Source organism: Leptodactylus fuscus, chromosome 11 (genome assembly GCF_031893055.1).
Source record: "Leptodactylus fuscus isolate aLepFus1 chromosome 11, aLepFus1.hap2, whole genome shotgun sequence".
Classification (NCBI taxonomy): Eukaryota; Metazoa; Chordata; class Amphibia; order Anura; family Leptodactylidae; genus Leptodactylus; species Leptodactylus fuscus.
Genome location: NC_134275.1, coordinates 6,441,169 through 6,461,357, shown reverse-complemented (window position 1 = coordinate 6,461,357; position 20,189 = coordinate 6,441,169). Strand labels below are relative to the sequence as shown.

Below are 20,189 nucleotides of genomic sequence, written 5' to 3'. Positions count from 1 at the left end.
AATCAGACGGCCCCGCACATTGTGTCAGATTATTGCAGCTCAGTTTATATCCAATTATCATGGTGTCGGACCCGCGCCAATCTGATGCTAATAACCCATCCTAAAGATAGGTCATCTAAATGCCTTTAAGAGAGCAGAAAGTCTGCCGTAATGAGATCGTTCTTGATGTATGTCATTTGCAAGCAATTTCTGTGTAATGGCTAAAAAGTCATTTATGGCCAAGCAGACGACTGTCTCTAGACCGGCCATGCCGTAATGTATACTTATATATATACTTGTCTTCATTATCTCACAATGGTTAAGTTGCCCAACCGGGCAAGTAGCCAAAACCACGGCATGATAAGTGTCAATAAGGTCAATATACCTGTAGCTTACTGGACTATGTACAGTCTACACATCCATTAATGCACCGCCATGGAAAATTATCTGCAAATTATACAATATCGTAACACATACACTATGTATCACTTGGCACACGCTTGGAACGTCTTCATCCATTGTAGGGTCAAGTGCATATTAGCCTGCGCCCGTTACTGGATTTACATCTCCAGATCCGGAAGTGAAGGATCACGCCTATGGACATGTTATATTACATATATAGGTATGAGCACCCTATAGCGGCACACAGAGTGCCTATAGGTCCATAATGCAGATATATATGGACTTACAAACAAGTAACCCATACATGTTAGGCTACGTTTACATCTGTTTTGCAGACTGTGATCGCTGCGGTATTATGTCCAGGAGAATGGCACCATAAAATATAATGTGTTACAGTAATGTCTATACTTGGTAAGTAGACCAATGGCTCCTAGATTTGCAGTTTTAGGGTGACCCTTCTTATACCACTAAGAAGAAAGCGCAGCCTAATAGTAATATCTATAAAACAGCTGTACGTACTTGGTTCGTCCATAACATTCGAGCAGATGGCCTGCTTACACTGCAAGTTATTATTAGATGGACTATTAGTGCTAATAAGGTCATACGGAGTTTAATATATACACTTGGTGTCTGCGAGAGATGAAGGCAAAGAATATTTCTGCATGATAAACGTCAAGGAAGAATGCGAGCCGTGCGCTAGGAGGGCTGTGGACGAAGTGCGAATCCATCCAGAACCTCCGCTACATCTGCACAGAGTCATCCTTCATCAAGGTCCACGGCTTGACACATTGTAACTTCTTTAGGATGTGAAGTGTTAGTGGGCGAGTCCGTCCTCAAAGGGGATGGAAGCAAAAGAAATGGACATAAGTGGACAGAATACAGAAGCCAGCCAGGCTACAGACTTATATTGCTTAGGCACTTTGGTTGAGGAAGAGAATTCTGAGCATTCTGGGTTTGGCCGGTAGGTACACAGGTGTACATGTCAACCCTCAAGATGGTGAAAAGGAACATGCTCTTGCCCTATGGACAAGTCCAGCCAAAAGACAACTACGTGGAGAAGCACAGGCTGCGTAGCAAGAAACCAGTGTAACCAGGGGACAGGGCCTGCTGGGAGCCGTAGTACAATGGTTAGAGCAGAGCACCAGCATTACAAACTCTAAGGCTGACTAACCTTCCTTCAATCTTCTTTGATGTCTGGAAGACATTTATTACACCTGCCCTCTGGTGCACTGGAGTGAAAGGAAGGGGATTCAGACATACACAAACCTTGTAGTAGTTGTTCAACATATAGACAAGGACACGTTCTGTTGGAAATGTGGCCCATACATAGCATTGAAGGTCAGAAGAAGAAGACGATAAGATTTTGCACTGGTCCCCTCAGCCTTTAGTTACACCCCTGGGTACAATAACAATCACTAGGGCTGAGTGGTCGGGATAGGAAAAGATTGGGTTCCGATCGGCGATCGAGCAAATTTCACTATCGGGAAAGTGATCGGAAATCGGATTTTAAAATCAATTCTGAAATCTCAAGATCGGCTCAACCCTACCAATCACTACACACCAGGAACACCCCAGAGGACCTGATACTTTGTAGCAATCTGACTCATTCACCTATCCATCTCCGTGTGGCCCTCCGAGCCTTACGCTTGCCCAATTCTCCTGCTTCCACCATATTATTTCCAAGGACTGACTGCTCACTTACTGCCTGATATATCTCCTCCATTGACACCATCTCAAGAGATCCATAAACCCGAAAATAATGATATTCACTTCATCTGTCAGTGCTTGGCTTGTAGGTTTTCTGTTTTCTTCTGGATCAATACCTCAAGAAAGTAACAGGGTGAGCCTGATTGACTTTCCCATTTACAAGCAGTGAGGTCATTCATTCCTATAGAACCTTCCGTCAAGTGCCAAAATATTCCCGGGAACGTATCGGCAGAGGAAAATACCGACCGCTACAGTGACAATTGTGACGTATGACAAAAGGGATGAAAGTAGAGAGCGATCATAAAATATTTATCAGCTTCTATTCCTTTTATGTGAGATTTTGCAGTCTCATTGCTTACTCAATGACGTTCAGAAGGAACATCACTTAAAATGGTCACCAGGGAAAACTTTCCCTCAGCTGCTGCGTGACTCACTGCAGAAGTATGGGATCATTCAAGTAGATGCAAGTCCTCGGGAAGCAAGCTAAACCATGCCGGTAATCCAGATCGGTAGACGATAGACCGGCCGGATACAGACCATAGCGTTTAGCCCAGTGCCATGATAGCAGAATAGGAAGAAGAAGCAGAGACCCTGGCTCCCGTCTGTGGTGGGAAATACTCGGCATGTCATATTTTACTATTGGGACCACGTAGGTCACCAATATTTGATCGGTGAGGGTCAGACATTCTTGATTGAAATCTGCAATATATTCTTTAAAGCTGCTCCTTAAGTAGGAGAACAAGGGAGTCTGTCAGCAGTCAATTGGCTATAAACCTAATCCCGGCGCCCTGTAGAGGCGATTCTACGCCAAATATCCGAATATGCCTCTGTTATGGTAAATTGCCATTGTATTCAGATGTAAATAAGGGGGATGTTAGGGGGGCTGTGCCTTAGCTTGCCCAGGCTTTGTTCTTAGCTCTAGAGTTCCAGGCAAAGTTCTATAACCAATATACTGCTGGCACCCTGATATTGATCATTAGAGTACAGTAATCGATCGATTTGCAGATATTTGGCAATTGCAAGTATTTGTGTGCCAGGTCAAGGATGTAAATGCAATAGAGGAAGCCCATGTAGGTGCTAGGACTCCATTGGGGCAGCTCTAATTGATCACCTCCTTAACTAAATTTGCTACTAGGTGGCAAGAACCTAAGCAGGACTCCTCTAACTTTATGTGATATAGCGGACAGGAAAACACCCATGGTGCAAAACATTCAATGCCCCCCTCCTGAAATGCTTGTTCTAGCCAAAGGAGGTTGGTTACTGGAATAGTATCTAATTTATGGTCCTCTACCATTACAAGTATCTCTCATCCACAGAATATTTGCTGATATCCCCATATCAAAGCCAGATAATGATAGAGTAAACCTATACGGCGTATCCAAAAGATTTGCAACCAAGCAGGGAAGGAGGTGGTGCAATGCAGGGAGACAAATTACAGCCAGTCCCTATTGACACCGCACTGCGCCGCCTCCTCATGTGATGCCTGGTCATGCAAGGATTCTTGTTTCTCCTTACCTAGCATCTGCTGCCAAGGTGAACAGTCCTGACAGATTTGCCCTCCTAGTAGGGTTTCTAGCTCAGGGGACATGAAGGAGCAACCCGGCACCATTCCCATTGTTTGTGCTGGTAGCAGTGCCAAGTAACTGTAGCTCCCTGGGTTTACTGCTTGTGTCTACCTGTTATATAGGTTTCCTGCAGACCTCAACAAACATATACGCCTTCCCCTGAACTTTACACCGCCGCCATCTGTTTGGTTTCAAATATATTTTTCTTTGCTGCCAAGAAAGTTTTTATGTCCCCTCCATAGGAAGCAACAAACACGGAGATTTGTCCCAGCAAAAAAAGCTTTGCACTTGACTTTAACAATGAACAATGACATTTTTGCCATCCACACGTGCACAGGACTCTTATACTGATGATAAGATCTCATCATGTCCCACATTGTTCACATTGTTAGAGAAAGGAAATCAAATGGCCAAAAAAAATACAAAAAATTCTGCACTTTGTGTCTGGAGTTTACAGTGAAGATTCTAAGAAATGGCCGCCCAACTTGTGCAGATACCTGGCGGGGGGAGTTGGGGCTCACACCAGAAAACTGAGATTTATATAGGAAATTATTTGGCATTTGGTGTTTTCCATTCTGGCCCCTTAAGAGACCAGAGCTTCTTCTTGTCAGAATGTATCAAGACCGGCATACAGAACACCAGTCTTAATAGATTCCCCCAATATTTTTTTGTGCTGTTTGGACCAATAGTACTTGTGCACATAGTATAATAGCCTTATTGGGGTTGTGCCATTATGAACACTTCCATCCCAGTGATGATGCTAGGCAGTAAGACTTGCCATTCTGACAGTGGAGAGATATCAGTGCTGATACTAACAGCACCGATATCTCCTCCACCCAGGTGCCTATAATATCACGGGTGCTAGAGGACGTCAAGATCCTTTTTAAGAAGACCTGCTATCAATGAACTTCATATATGCAGCACAATACCTCCATGCATTTTTTATCTCTTTTGTGATTTATGCTAAACAATGATACAAAAAATGAACCGGGATTTGGAAGAAACAACTACCATCCGCTTCATGAAGTCACTTTGTAATAGCGATCTAATAACCAAGCCAACAAAAATCGACCACCAACTTTATTGACTTTTTAATGGAAGCACTTAGAGAACAGTGACAAATACAGATCTATGATGTAAGGGAGGGCTCTACAAGTGCAACGTCTATGAGAACAAGGACATCTGAAACACCCTAAACTGCCAGGACTGAACGTGAACACCACGAATATGGAAAACATAAATGAATACATGCAAGTCTAATATAATACAGCCTGTCCTGAAATGTGAGACAAGGCAAATGCCCAGGGCGCAATGTGTTTGCAAAGCCACAAAAACAGTACCTGAGATATAAACATGAATCAAGGGTACAAGATAAGAAACTATCTATCTATCTATCTATCTATCTATCTAATAGATATTGTTTCTCATCCAGTGTTAAATTCTTCTCTACACTGTTCAGTATTGCTGTACTATGTCCACCATGCTGCTGCTGCTTCTATGGGTTCACTATAGAAAGAGGAGTAGGATCTTCTCTGACGTAGTTGTGCTGTGTATAGAAGACATCAGTGGCGTAACTACCGCCATAGCAGCAAAGGCAACTGCCGCTGCTATCATTATACTAGGGGGTCTTTTCGGACCCCCGAGTATAATGATTGGCGGACCGGGAGAGGTTAGAAACATAAAAAACACTGTTACTTACCTCTCCATGATCCGGGCAGGCTTCGGCCTAGTCGTCTGACGTCTCATGACCCCGGCCTGCGTCCCAGGTCATGTGATGTCTGACGTCATTGAAGATGGACTACAGCAGAGGCTGACAGTGGAGCCGGGAGATAAGTGAGTAACAGAGGGTTTTTTTTATGTTTTTCTCCCCCTGGGTCTCCGATTATTATACTCTGGGGTCTGAAAAGATCCCAGAGTATAATAATTGTTTATGGACATAATACTGTGTGCAGGGGCCACTATGGGACGTAATACTGTGTGCAGGGATCACTATGGGACATAATACTGTGTGCAGGGGACACTATGGGGACATAATACTGTGTGCAGGGGCCACTAAGGGACATAATACTGTGTGCAGGGGTCACTATGGGGCATAATACTGTGTGCAGGGGCCACTATGGGACATAATACTGTGTGCAGGGGCCACTATGGGACATAATACTGTGTGCAGGGGACACTATGGGGACATAATACTGTATGCAGGGGCCACTATGGGACATAATACTGTGTGCAGGGGCCACTATGGGACATAATACTGTGTGCAGGGGCCACTATGGGACATAATACTGTGTGCAGGGGCCACTATGGGGACATAATACTGTGTGCAGGGGCCACTATGGGGCATAATACTGTGTGCAGGGGCCACTATGGGACATAATACTGTGTGCAGGGGCCACTATGGGGGATAATACTGTGTGCAGGGGCCACTATGGGACATAATACTGTGTGCAGGGGCCACTATGGGGACATAATACTGTGTGCAGGGGCCACTATGGGGCATAATACTGTGTGCAGGGGCCACTATGGGACATAATACTGTGTGCAGGGGCCACTAAGGGACATAATACTGTGTGCAGGGGCCACTATGGGACATAATACTGTGTGCAGGGGCCACTATGGGACATAATACTGTGTGCAGGGGACACTATGGGACATAATACTGTGTGCAGGGGCCACTATGGGACATAATACTGTGTGCAGGGGCCACTATGGGGTATAATACTGTGTGCAGGGGCCACTAAGGGACATAATACTGTGTGCAGGGGCCACTATGGGACGTAATACTGTGTGCAGGGATCACTATGGGACATAATACTGTGTGCAGGGGCCACTATGGGGACATAATACTGTGTGCAGGGGCCACTATGGGACGTAATACTGTGTGCAGGGATCACTATGGGACATAATACTGTGTGCAGGGGCCACTATGGGGACATAATACTGTGTGCAGGGGCCACTAAGGGACATAATACTGTGTGCAGGGGTCACTATGGGGGATATTACTGTGTGCAGGGACCACTATAGGGCAAAATAGAGCGCGCAGGAATGCGTAGGAAGGGGTTGGTCGAGGTCTTTGGCCATGTCAAAAGTTCGCCACGGGACCCCGCCATTCCTAGCTACGCATATCTTGTCTATGGGCAAGTGAACTCTTAATAAAACTAAGAGAATACGGATTTTATCAATACATTCAGAGAAGTGAACAGTTCTTGGGGCAACTTGAAGGAAATGGGTGTCTGTAATATATTGGTAGAGAAGATTCCACTTTTCCCTCTATCAAAGTTCCTACAGTAATTTCCACTACTTTTGATTCATTGAAAGTTTATACAAGATGATTATTTCAGCTACAAGTCTCTACCATCTAAGAAGGCTTCCTATACTGATCCCAAAGTGTATCGTCTCCATTGTATGGGCAAGAGAAAAAATGTTGGTTGACTATTGAAATAAATACAAAGTTGCAGAACGTTCCTCATCCATGAATACACGGCTTATTATTACATCCTAGCACTGAACATTGCACAAGAACTTTACTTTTTTTTTACTCCTGTTCCTGAGAAATCCACATCTTTCCAGCTCTGGGGTTTGGCTTATCACCACCCGCTTTTCATTCAGGTCTGTAGGTTATTGGTAGAGCCTTAAGTAAACACTTTGGTCCTTTCACTGGAAATATTTGAGCTTGTGCAGATCTCAAGTCTCAAGGACGGAACCTCTGCTCCTGTCAGTACTATTTTGCAATCAGATCCCTGGCAGGACACCATGTTTGCTCATACAACAAGGGACTTAAATCTTGTATAAAGGCTGCGTGCCATTGGTGTCTTGGCGGAAGGTGTTTGGTGGGCTCGCTATTCCATTAGTAGATTTCTGGCTGGTGTTGTATCAAGTATTGCTCTATAAGGTCCTGGACATCCGACCTTTCAGAGTGTATATGGATCAAAACATAAAACCTCCCAGTATATACGCCACACATATCCAGCAGGGTCCATTTGCCCAAGCGCCCTTCCGCCATCAGCCCGGTTGGGTTATGAAATCTTTCTGATGTCTTAGGCAGGCCTGGAAATAAATGTTGCCAATTGTACAATTTTTTGAAACAAAAATGAACTAAGTGAATGGGCAAAGGCCAAATCTATAGCGTGACCGCCATAATAACGTGCGAGTCTGCTCTGAGCATCTAATCTAGTAGTTTGCTACTAATGGCGCAACATTTCCAGTAATACAACCCCAATACACTTGCTGATGTCATCACTCCCAGGATCTGAGGGGCTATATATTTGTCTAAGGAAACATAAGATGCCTTCCCTTCCCCTAAAGTGTTAGGGGTTATGTTGGTTTCCCACTTATGTACAAATCACCTCTTCCAGAGAGTCATGAACTAAGGTTGCATTCACATTGCATTTGCAGTATATAGAAGGAGTATTTGTAGTATTGGGAGGATCCTTGTAGAAATATTCTTATAAATTAAACTGAATGCCACAGAGTAAGACGTTGCTGCTTCTTCTTCTGTCTGATCAGTCTTTACATCCTTCCTATCCTTTCAATAGACTTCAGATTTTGGAGGACAACAAGTCTCAGCCTGACCTGAAGTTCAAGTTAAGCAGGTCCTGCCAACCTCTGACTACTGCAGCAAGACAGGACCTGCACAGAAGCTGTAACGTATAGATGTCAGACGCTTGTAACTGCATGTGTATGGCTCACTACATTAAATGGTTTACGGTATGGCAGGGGTAGGGAATGTGCGACTCTCCAGCTGTTGCAAAAGTACAACTCCCAGCATGCATACTTACACTGCTCTTCTTGGAACTCCCATGGAAGTGAATGGAGCATGCTGGGAGTTGTAGTTTCACAGCAGCTGGAGAGCCTGTTCCCTACCCCTGCTCTATAGTAGACAGCTATCTCAACTAAAGAGACTGGTTTATGACACCCTATTAGGGCGTACTGAGGACATTTCTTGTCGGGGACTACATTAGCTAGCGTATTAGAGGGTCTCAATCTCTCTCCGGGGGACGAAGGACTCCTGTGCCTTACAGAACAGTAAGCAGTATTCAGTAGAAAGCCCCCCCCCCCCGACCACTGCTAATGCATCTATTATAGTATAGAAACGATGGTCAACCCTATAGTATGTCACTGACACTGATGGATCACAACTATCACAACATGAAGAAGAGAGAGTTAAAAAAAATACTCTGTATTGTATGACCTTTTGGGTTTGTAAGAGCAGACAAAATTCCTCCCACAATATAGTAACACCATATATATTGTGTATAATAACATGACAGCACCTCTAGACATACTATACTTCCATCTGTAGTCCTGTACCACCCCGCTGAATCTTTCTGTGTCCCCTGCCTCCTGCTTATAAGAACTGATAGAGAGAACTCTAACACAGCAGGAGGCAGGAGAGACCTAAAGCTGCTGCATTGTGTAGGATGATCTAAGATTTTGCAGTGTGATCAGAGAGGAACTAACACATAAAGTATAATGTAAAGGCTCCGGCATGTGCTTTGTCAATAGCCTATATTGCACAATACAGGCAAAAATGTACTGGAGTGCTGCTTTAAATTTTTGATATTCTCGAGTTGCATGCATCTTGGTCTAAAAATATTGTTAGTAATTGGGTTTAATTAAAATGTTTGCTTCGTTTGGCTTCTAGAGCTGTATGTCCAAGCGCCGTACAGTAACATTTATTAGCTCATCCATCACACAGACTGCTGAGCGGCTCCTTCTCCAGCCCTGCTCTGACCTATTCTCAAAGATCTTTCAGCTGATTTATGATCAGATCAGAGTTTGCTCGTATAGGAATATACATACTGGGCTCTGGTCATCAATGCTTAGGCGTTTGGCCAGGGAAATGGAAAGAGTCTGATGGATTAGATAAGAAACGGCATCCTGCACTTTGTACCCTCGTGCTTAGCCATAGCGATGAGAAACATTTTATTAGTTATACCCAATTTCAAAAATTATTTGTTGCCAAAATTTTTTAAAATTCAAGAATACTACTACTAATAATAAAAAAACCCTGCTAAGGTATATACAGCATTTAAGAGCTGGAATGCTTAAAGGGATTTTTTTCTCCTATCAGTATGTCTTTGTAGTATGGGAGGAAATCCACGCAAACACGGGGAGAACATACAAACTCCTTGCAGATGTTGTTCCTGGCAGGATTCAAATCCAGGACTCCAGCGTTGCAAGGCTGCAGTGCTAACCACTGAGCCACCGTGTTGCCCCTTCTTAAAGGAATTCTATCCCATTCTTAGCTAAACCCACATCGGAATAGCCTTAAGAAAGGCTATTCTTCCTCTACCTTTAGATGTCTTCTACGCGCCACCGTTCCTTAGATATCCCATTTTTCGTCCATATACTAATTAGTTTATTCGCAGCACTGGGGGCGGTCCCCAGTACTCAACCAGCACTAGGGGTGGCTGCTGTTCGGTGAGAAAACTCTCCAGAGCTGCCTTCTTCTTGTTCACCGCCTCCGCCTCTTCTTTCCTCTTCGACCACAGGAAAATGGCCGACTGCACCCACTGTGCATATCCGCGGCCATTTTCCTGTGGCCTCTCCCATTCGACCACATGCTCAGTCAGCGCTTTTTTGAAGAAGACGTAATGGGACAAGGAAGAAGAGGCGGAGGAGGCTACAAGAAGAAGAAGGTGCCGCTGGGATAGTTTTCTTGCAGCACAAGGGACGCCTCCAAGTGCTGTTTGAGTGCTGGGGACCACCCCCAGTGCTGCGAGAAAACTAATCAGCATATGGACAAAAAACAGGATATCTAAGGAACGGCGGCGCAGAGAAGACATCTAAAGGTAGGGGAAGAGTAACCTTTCTTAAGGCTATTCTGACGTGGGTTTAGCTAAAAACGGGATTCTAATGATAGAATCCCTTTAATATTTTTGGATCTTTGGATTGCCACAGAAAGCCTTCAACGATGTTATAAGTAGTAGGCAAAATTTATTACATCTAGTGCAGGACGTGAGGGCTGGAGAATAAGTTTGATAATGGAACAACCCCTTTAAGGTTCTCCATCTTCACAGTTGAGTTGTAAATATGTTTTTCTAGAACAATAGGGTTGAGCCGAGCTTGAGATTTCAGGATCGATTTTAAAATCCGATTTCCGATCATTTTCCAGGCGATCCCGTGAAATTTGCTCGATCGCCGATCGGGATCCGATCTTTTCCGATCCCTCAACCCTAGTCAATGCTTTTCTATGGGAAAAGTCACTTTTAGGGTTGAGCCGATCTTGAGATTTCAAAATCCGATTTCCGATCATTTTCCAGCCGATCCCGATCGTAAAATTTGCTCGGGATCCTGATTGCTCAACCCTATAGAACGCCCATTAACGCAAGACACCTGATCCCCTGCAACCTATCCATTCTCAAAATGGCTACCAAAACTTTTCGTAGGCAATTTCTACCCTTGCAGCCCCGTACAATACAACAAAGCAAAATGACTTTCAAGTACAGTAAAGGATCAAAGGTTTCTCCTACCTTTAATGAGTCAAAGCAGGCGATAACTCTCCCGTTTTCCACGTGGCAACTCCGTGACGGATGTGCAAACTTGCACTCTGCATCAGACCTTGAACAAGTGCCTCTCTGGAACTCGCGACAAACTTCCAGCGTCAGCCATTTTGTGTCACGCACCAAGGAGACGTTAACAGCCATATTAAAGACAGGATCACCTCCGTCGTGCTTACAATCGTCTTCTTCTTATCACAAAGGGGGCGGGGGAAAGTGGAATTCAAGTTTAAATGAATAAAAGAACTATTTGTATCACTTTGGTTAAAAAAAATTGTCAGCACTTAAGGTTTCTTTTCTTTTTCTTTTTTTTTTTTTTTTAATTTTTTCGATTTTTTTTTTTTTTCTTAAAGTCAATTTGTATCTTTTTTTTTAGAGACACGAATAAAACATAAAAATCCAACCATAAAATAGAAGTTTTATCAGATAAATCAAAAATAAAAATAAATCTAACCAGAGGCCAGCTCTTTAAAAGTGCAAATGTCAAAGTCTGAATGTGTCGGCGTTACGCCACTTCGGGACTTGCGGGTGTGTGGGGCGGGGGAGGGGAGGAGTACGTAAGCCTATGCAAAACCGCGAAAACAAAATCTGTGCTCTCGACTTAATGGGTTGTCGTTGTCCGGTGAAAGCGCGTTAGCAATTGGCAAAAATTTTCCTTTTTCTCTTTGTTCTGATGAATTATACGATGGGCACAGGCATGACGAGTCGTAAAAATTTGAAGATTTGCCGTAGGATTTTGGCCTGCAAGCAACGGCAAGTAAAAAAAAAGAAAAAAAAAAAAAGAAAAAAAAAAAAAAAGACAGAGGCAGCACTAGACAGAAATCCAAGCAGCGTTAGCTTCGGAAAAAAAGGCACGTTTCAGCAACCTGCGGAGAGAGGAAACGAAACGTAATCAGAAGAAGGGCAGCGTTATCACAAACATAGCACATAAGACACGAGAAACAGTCTCAGCTTCAGGAAAACCTCCAAGATACTGACACTACGGCAAAGTGCAGGCAGCCATTGTAGACTGCAAGAGGGAATTTCCTACCCGACTCTGCGCATGGTGGAGAAGGCCAGGATCCAATGACATCGCGCCTAGCTCCGAGGTCTGGGCGTGCGCCCAATAGCAGCGCTCAGCTCACAGCTATCTATTTGGCAGCAGATCGGTTTTATTACGAGAACGCCTGGTGTCTGACATGTGCTCGGGGTTGTTTTCCACAGATTGATCTCAATAAGTGACTGCAACCAAAGAGGAGCGATAGTCTGATAGCAATGGAAGACGGGCAAAGGCTACGACCGTGCAGAAGTGTTGCCCGGGCAAAGTCTAGTTTTCAGCTGGTGGCCGAGTGCCATAGGATGGGGGAAACCAGACAGCACTGGGCAGACATTAACCCTATTTACTCCAGGGGAGGAATTTGTAGGGCTCACATTTACACAAGTGGACAGTAGCAAAGAATTGGCTACAAAATACATAGTCATAGACCGGAGATTCTTCTGGGACAAAGTGGCCATTTTTGACTCTATTCCCAGATTATCGGCCATTCATTTATCACGTTGCGTCATGCACCCGACCAATCTTTGGTCATTTTTATTCTGCTGTTTTCAGCCCAAAGTTGTCCATAACCCAACATGGCCTTATTGTCCTTCGTGGGTGCAAAGATTTATTTCCTTGGTCAAATACCATCTACGTTGCTAATCCCCCAAACAGACTACCCAACGCATTTGCAAGCGCTGTGCAGTGAAAGCACCCAGACCTCAGAGTATAATGGGGTCCATGTGCTTGCCGCGGGGTTGCTGTTTTTTTTTGAGCCAAAACCACAAGTAGCTACAAAGTAACGGGAAACATACGTCGACCTTCTGCTCGATCCACTTCTAGCTTTGGCTCAAAAAAATGCAGCAAAATCTGCATTACTGCAACGTGAGGTCTCAGCCTTCAAGGTGTCTACTCATAGGATGTGCCTGATAGTGATGAGACTTGCACCTATTGCTAATATGGGGCCCAGTTCTTGGCCACAAGTGAATAGAGCGCAACTCTCCAGTCCCTTATACAGGAATTCCAAAATTAGCCGAGCAGGTGGCCCCGTATGAGAAGGACACGGGTCCCTGAGATGGATGGATATAGACATAAATGCCAAGGTGGGAATACCCCTTAAAGGAAAATATTAATTTAGGAAGTGCTATATGACCCCCAACCAGGGGCGTAACTACCGGGAAAGCAGTGGTAGCCACCGCCATATGGCCTGGGCTTTCGGGCCCCTGATTTTTTTTTTAATAGGCCATTACCTGCTGGAACGAGGGATCGGTAAGTAAGGCCGTGAGCTTGCGAACCCCACTAACACTTCCCCCGCCATTCCCAGTTACGCCACTGTTCTCAACCTTCCTCTGATGGCCGATGTTGGGGGCGAGAAGGATCGTGCTTTAGGATTTTAACACTCCCAAGGGGCGGCAAGAGGAATAGCATTAGGATTGCTTACAACATGGAGGGATAGAGACATGGTGGCCCTGATACAATGTATCTCTATCATTTGACTACGTGCCATGGACCTATTTTCTGGGGTGCTGCACCTTTAAGTCCTTACTGGCCGCTTTCTCGCACATTCCATTCACCAGAGCTACATTTCAGAATAATATTCTTATAAGGAAAAGCAGAAGTTGCCAAGGCCCGTCACAACTTAACTAATACATCCCCAAGACGCCTCAGTGCCAACTTCCAAGCGGGCTGGCAAAATATTGTCGAGATCTCTGGCAGCGAAGGCGCTTTCACATACTTTGCTTGTTGTTTAAGAATGATGTGTTTTATGCAAGGTTACACAATCCTGCTCAGCGTATTCATGGGCTCTTGGCAGCGGCTGCTCCAATGTGTCAGAGCCGAGCTGCACTTCTGTTAACACTGTGAGTCCTAAGAAAGTTTCACGTTCAGCGGCGAATGTGATCGCCTCCATGATTAGACGCCATCGGGGAAATAAAATACAAGGATCATAAATATATAATGTGTTCTCGCCTGTCTGACACCGAGGCCTGTAAATAACAGGGATTTAAAGCCCCGTGTCTACGAAGCAAGGGTAAACAACGCCATTTTGGGGTGTGTCGCCTCCAGCACAACGGACAATGCTACGGACTGTTCAGACCATGAGAACCCTGAGATATGACACATGTAACAAATGAAGTTTTTAATGCATAACCCGTGTTCTTCTATCTGTTCATGTATCCCATGTCCCTGGTATGGAATGCTGAGACTTGTAGTGCCGCAGCTGCTCTAATATGGCTGCAGTTTATAAAGTGCATCTTCCTAATTATGATATAATTATAGACTTGGTGTCTTTACCAGTAAGAAGCTTCATAATAGCTGCAGGGGATTGAGGTTTTGTAATAATTAACCATTTATACCATAAGAATTAAAGCACTGGATTTTTCTTACTAGTGATGTTTCCCATGAAAATAGATATTTATAGGGTCTCCTTATCCCCTAACCTATTTATAGGGTCCCCTTATCCTCTAACCTGTTTATAGGGTCCCCTTATCCCCTAACCTATTTATAGGGTCCCCCTTATCCTCTAACCTATTTATAGGGTCCCCCTATCCTCTAACCTATTTATAGGGTCCCCCTATCCTCTAACCTATTTATAGGGTCCCCCTATCCTCTAACCTATTTATAGGGTCCCCCTTATCCTCTAACCTATTTATAGGGTCCCCCTTATCCTCTAACCTATTTATAGGGTCCCCCTATCCTCTAACCTATTTATAGGGTCCCCCTATCCCCTAACCTATTTATAGGGTCCCTCTATCCTCTAACCTATTTATAGGGTCCCCCTATCCTCTAACCTATTGATAGGGTCCCCCTATCCTCTAACCTATTTATAGGGTCCCTCTATCCTCTAACCTATTTATAGGGTCCCCCTATCCTCTAACCTATTTATAGGGTCCCCCTATCCTCTAACCTATTTATAGGGTCCCCCTTATCCTCTAACCTATTTATAGGGTCCCCTATCCTCTAACCTATTTATAGGCTCCCCTTATCCCCTAACCTATTTATAGGGTCCCCTTAGCCTCTAACCTATTTATAGGGTTCCCCTATCCCCTAACCTATTTATAGGGTCCCCTTAGCCTCTAACCTATTTATAGGGTTCCCCTATCCCCTAACCTATTTATAGGGTCCCCCTATCCCCTAACCTATTTATAGGGTCCCCCTATCCTCTAACCTATTTATAGGGTCCCCTTAGCCTCTAACCTATTTATAGGGTCCCCCTTATCCTCTAACCTATTTATAGGGTCCCCTATCCTCTAACCTATTTATAGGCTCCCCTTATCCCCTAACCTATTTATAGGCTCCCCTTATCCCCTAACCTATTTATAGGGTCCCCTTAGCCTCTAACCTATTTATAGGGTTCCCCTATCCCCTAACCTATTTATAGGGTCCCCTTAGCCTCTAACCTATTTATAGGGTTCCCCTATCCCCTAACCTATTTATAGGGTCCCCCTATCCCCTAACCTATTTATAGGGTCCCCCTATCCTCTAACCTATTTATAGGGTCCCCTTAGCCTCTAACCTATTTATAGGGTCCCCCTTATCCTCTAACCTATTTATAGGGTCCCCTATCCTCTAACCTATTTATAGGCTCCCCTTATCCCCTAACCTATTTATAGGGTCCCCTATCCTCTAACTTATTTATAGGCTCCCCCTATCCTCTAACCTATTTATAGGGTCCCCCTATCCTCTAACCTATTTATAGGGTCCCCCTATCCCCTAACCTATTTATAGGGTCCCCTTAGCCTCTAACCTATTTATAGGGTCCCCCTTATCCTCTAACCTATTTATAGGGTCCCCTTAGCCTCTAACCTATTTATAGGGTCCCCCTATCCCCTAACCTATTTATAGGGTCCCCTTAGCCTCTAACCTATTTATAGGGTCCCCCTTATCCTCTAACCTATTTATAGGGTCCCCTATCCTCTAACCTATTTATAGGCTCCCCTTATCCCCTAACCTATTTATAGGGTCCCCCTATCCTCTAACCTATTTATAGGGTCCCCCTATCCTCTAACCTATTTATAGGGTCCCCTATCCTCTAACCTATTTATAGGGTCCCCTTATCCCCTAACCTATTTATAGGGTCCCCCTATCCTCTAACCTATTTATAGGGTCCCCCTATCCTCTAACCTATTTATAGGGTCCCCCTTATCCCCTAACCTATTTATAGGGTCCCCTTATCACCTAACCTATATATAGGGTCCCCTTATCCCCTAACCTATTTATAGGGTCCCCTTATCCCCTAACCTATTTATAGGGTCCCCCTTATCCCCTAACCACAGGATAGGGAATGCAAGTGTCTGGTCACTGGGGGTCCTAATACTGGGACCATCAACAATCACAACAGGGATCCCCCAAGTCCCGTATCTGAATGGTGAGGTAGTGCACATGTTTGACCACTACTCCATCCACTCCTATGGGAGTCACGAAAGTAGTGGTCATGCACGTGCCCAGTTTATTTGCACAGGGTACTTAGGAACCCCCAGGCAAACACTTATACCCTATCCTATGGGTAAGAAATAAAGACTTTGCATGGGATGCTGGAAAATAAAAAATAGTTTTAAGAAGTTTTAATTATATTTTAAAGCCTACACAATTTTGCAATTTTCACTCTGACCACTAAGCCTAATGATAGCCTGACATTGGAGAGACATTTCCTTTGATAGGTGACAACTAGTATAGAATCCATATGGATTGCTACTGAGCTTGTCACAGACCGTATATGTGATCTTTAATGCATCATACCTTATAATTCCTCTGGAATCAATGTTTCTACAGTAAGATACCTGTGTAATGTGGCAAATAATAGAGCAAGGAAGTCACCTGTGATACCCTATATACCACATAGGAGAATATAATAAGGGTAACACGTGGTTAACTAGTTGCTCAATGCCACAGACTCCATGTTTAGCCTTTGCACTGACTGTACTTGGTTTAGGGAAGACGGGGCGTGAAGAACACCTGGATCACTATAATCTCACCCCTCTGCAATGCCTGGAATGGGGCTCCCACACATTGCAAGGATATTTTACAAATGCAACACAAGGACGGGATAGATCTAGCCTTTATTTATTGCCTTTTTGAGCTCCATTTATTATGTTCCTGTTATTGTTCTCATTTGTATCCATTATAATAATATAAAGGTTTATAAGAAGCTTCATAACAAATCCAACCTAGTATAGAGGATGACATGTAACAGCAAATCTCTCCATTCTAATCCTATGGGGAAAGCTAGTATAGATGAACCTGGGAGAAGGAATGACAACTGGGTGTCGGATCAAAGATTCAGTATGGTGCCCTTGCATATAAAGTGTTGCAATGCAATATACTGACGTGCATTCAGGGGTCTGCATCAGCCCACCCAATGTATTGCAATTAAGGTTGGCAGCCATACCATGCCAAAGTAGTACCAGCTAGTCCCAGTACCCAGGGCAAGGTCTCTGCAAGCTACGCACCTGCTGTATATCCAACATGAATGTCTGACCAGCACAATATTAAACAGAGAAGATACTTCATGGTAAAGGCATCCTAATGCTGGACACAATGACAATGGCGTGATGAACGGGCCGCAGGCTTCGTGACTGGGGATTGGATTATGACTGCCTAAAAAGCCTTTCCTGTCTAGATCTGCAATTGGTCTCTGTCCAGCAGTCGCATGAACCCAAACGTACCGTAGCCAAGTCTGCTTAAAAGATTCCTATTACCCAGTGAAATGAATAGGAGGTAGCCAGATTCTCATGTAGCGGAAACCATTAGACTGGAACCGGCCATATTTACAGAAACTACAAGAGTGTTACAGAAGAAAGGACAATGCGCTACAGTATTGATAGACTGCGCCCTGAAATCAGTCCTTGCAAATACGCAAACAAGAAAAATCGGAAGGAACTGCTAATAAATACACATGTAGAAGTCAGGAAGGCAAATACCAGCAATGTCCGAGAGGTCTGTCCACAGAATAAGGAGCATAGCTAAGACATGAAAAACCTCTTATGTTACATGAATTCTAACCACTGGATTGTAAGACTTCATGCAGTCAGATTTTGCTCCATCAAAAGAATCAAAAGAAATGGAAATCCCAACTGGGATAAATCAGTTGTATGTCCAGGGGTGTAACTTGAGGGGGTGCAGAGAGTGCAGTCACATCAGGGACCAGGAGCACTGGCATCAGTACTGAGTTTGCAACTTCCATCTGGCCCATAAACCAAGGAGACCCCCAGATTACCCGAACCACCTAAGGTGGATTAAACTCCTCAGCACCCGTAACAATCACTATCAAGAATTCACTGTAGGGATGAGGACAAAAGATTGCACCGGGGCCCACAAGACTTTCGTTACGCCACTGCATATGACAGACCCAAACAGATCCCAGATCAATGAGGTCTCAGGGGTCTTTTATTCTGCACCATTTTTAGATGCTTTCTGCCTTAACCCAAGGCCCCACGATGCCGAAAGGCAACAATAAAGAAAGGTTGCATTTTACAGAACCAGCAAAGTCAATTAGATTCTGTCTATCCCAACTATTGTTTGGGGAAAAATGGAGCAAAAAAGTTCCATTTAGATTTAATAAGAGAAGAAAAAAAATGCAGAGAAAGAAGCAGCAAAAATACAATAAAAAATGCTGCTGAAAAAAATGTAATGCTGCATTTCACAATGTGGGGCTTTAGTCTTAGGCCTTGTTCACATCTGCATTGGTATTCTGTCCGTCGGAATCTGCATGAGGATCCCCCGAACGGAATAACGAACGCAACTGCAAGCGGTGTGCCAGTGAAAGCACATGAACCCCATAGACTATAATGGGGTCCGTGTGCTTGTCGCCAGATCTCTGCAGGGAACATGCGGACAGGAAAGTACTTCACAATCTACTTTCCTGCCTGCATGATTCGTGCGGGCAGCGCGCGGCAAGCACACGGACCCCGTTATAGTCTATGGGGTGTGTGTGCTTTTACTGCACAGAGCTTGCAATTGCATTTGGTAGTCCATTCGGGGGGGGGGGGGGCATGCGGACTCCCCCGGACAGAATACCAACGCAGATGTGAACGAGGCCTAAGGCCTGGGCCCAACATTGCGAAATTGTTGTGATTTATAGCACCTGCAAAGTGGATGAGATTCCGGCTAATCCCATGCACACATTGCAGCAAATGCTGCAATTTGAAAGCGCTTGCATTGTCTCATGTCAATACTATCCACAGAAAGCCAGCAGTTTCCCTATAGGTATAATGGAAGCAGAAAGTCTGTGAAGGAAAGCTCAGCAGATTTTCTGAGTGCTGCTGGAAAAACCGTGCTTTGTGGCTGCGTGAGTGCTGCGTTTCTGCCATGCTTTGTGGCTGCGGCCTGCTATGTGGGGCTTTAGCCGTACTCAGGGATCCAGTCCACATGTAAAAGAAATAGTTAGAACCTCTCTCCGGTCTGAAGGCCATAATACCGCACCCCAGACCTTGGCTCTCCGGACCCCACGAGTATGATACTGTCATCCATTGCACAGTGGCGCGGAGCCTTCACGCTTGTATTTTTGTAATTTAAAAAAATATGTTGCAAAAAAAAAAAAAGCAAGTAGTTTCCATCTGCACATCAAACGCTGTCATCTTATAGTCTGCTAGGAAACATCTGCTTTACAGACTTATTTTGTAAGAGAGGAACAGCCAAAGCTTCACTGTCACAATAACCTAACGCTGATTCCAAGCCTAGCCAAATTCACACCACGGAGGGTTAACCTTAGGGAGACCCGGTGGGAAAGGCTCTTGATATACTGTATACATATAGGGCAAGGTTCACATGCTCATTCATACACACCATTTTGGGGAGGAGAGCTCAAGGTCTTACTATAAGACACCGAGAAGGGTGTTGCACAGAAATAGAATTTACTAGAAGGAGTTGATCCTACAGGTACAAGGGGGAATTCTCCGTCAATCCCAAACCATTTCTATATGTGTGAATGTGCTAATCTTCCAAGCCGTTCCACCTATTATGCTATAAAACCCCATGATATCCGCACTCGAAAATAAATGAAGCTTCTGCAACAAGTCTGTG

At 44.3% G+C, this 20,189-nt stretch overlaps 1 protein-coding gene across 4 annotated transcripts in view; it reads right to left on the bottom strand.

The window, feature by feature from the left end:
* LOC142184539 (muscleblind-like protein 3) overlaps positions 1-20,189 on the bottom strand; it is a 101,500-nt gene that overhangs the window by 36,381 nt on the left and 44,930 nt on the right. For 3 of the 4 annotated variants that reach the window (XM_075259453.1, XM_075259456.1, XM_075259454.1), the window contains exon 2: positions 11,129-12,021. In XM_075259453.1, coding sequence (XP_075115554.1) covers positions 11,129-11,302 — 174 coding nt within the window. In that variant the 5' untranslated portion in view covers positions 11,303-12,021. Of the gene's footprint in view, positions 1-11,128; positions 12,022-12,133; positions 12,202-20,189 lie in introns of those variants that run through there. The other variant, XM_075259455.1, reaches the window with a different exon arrangement.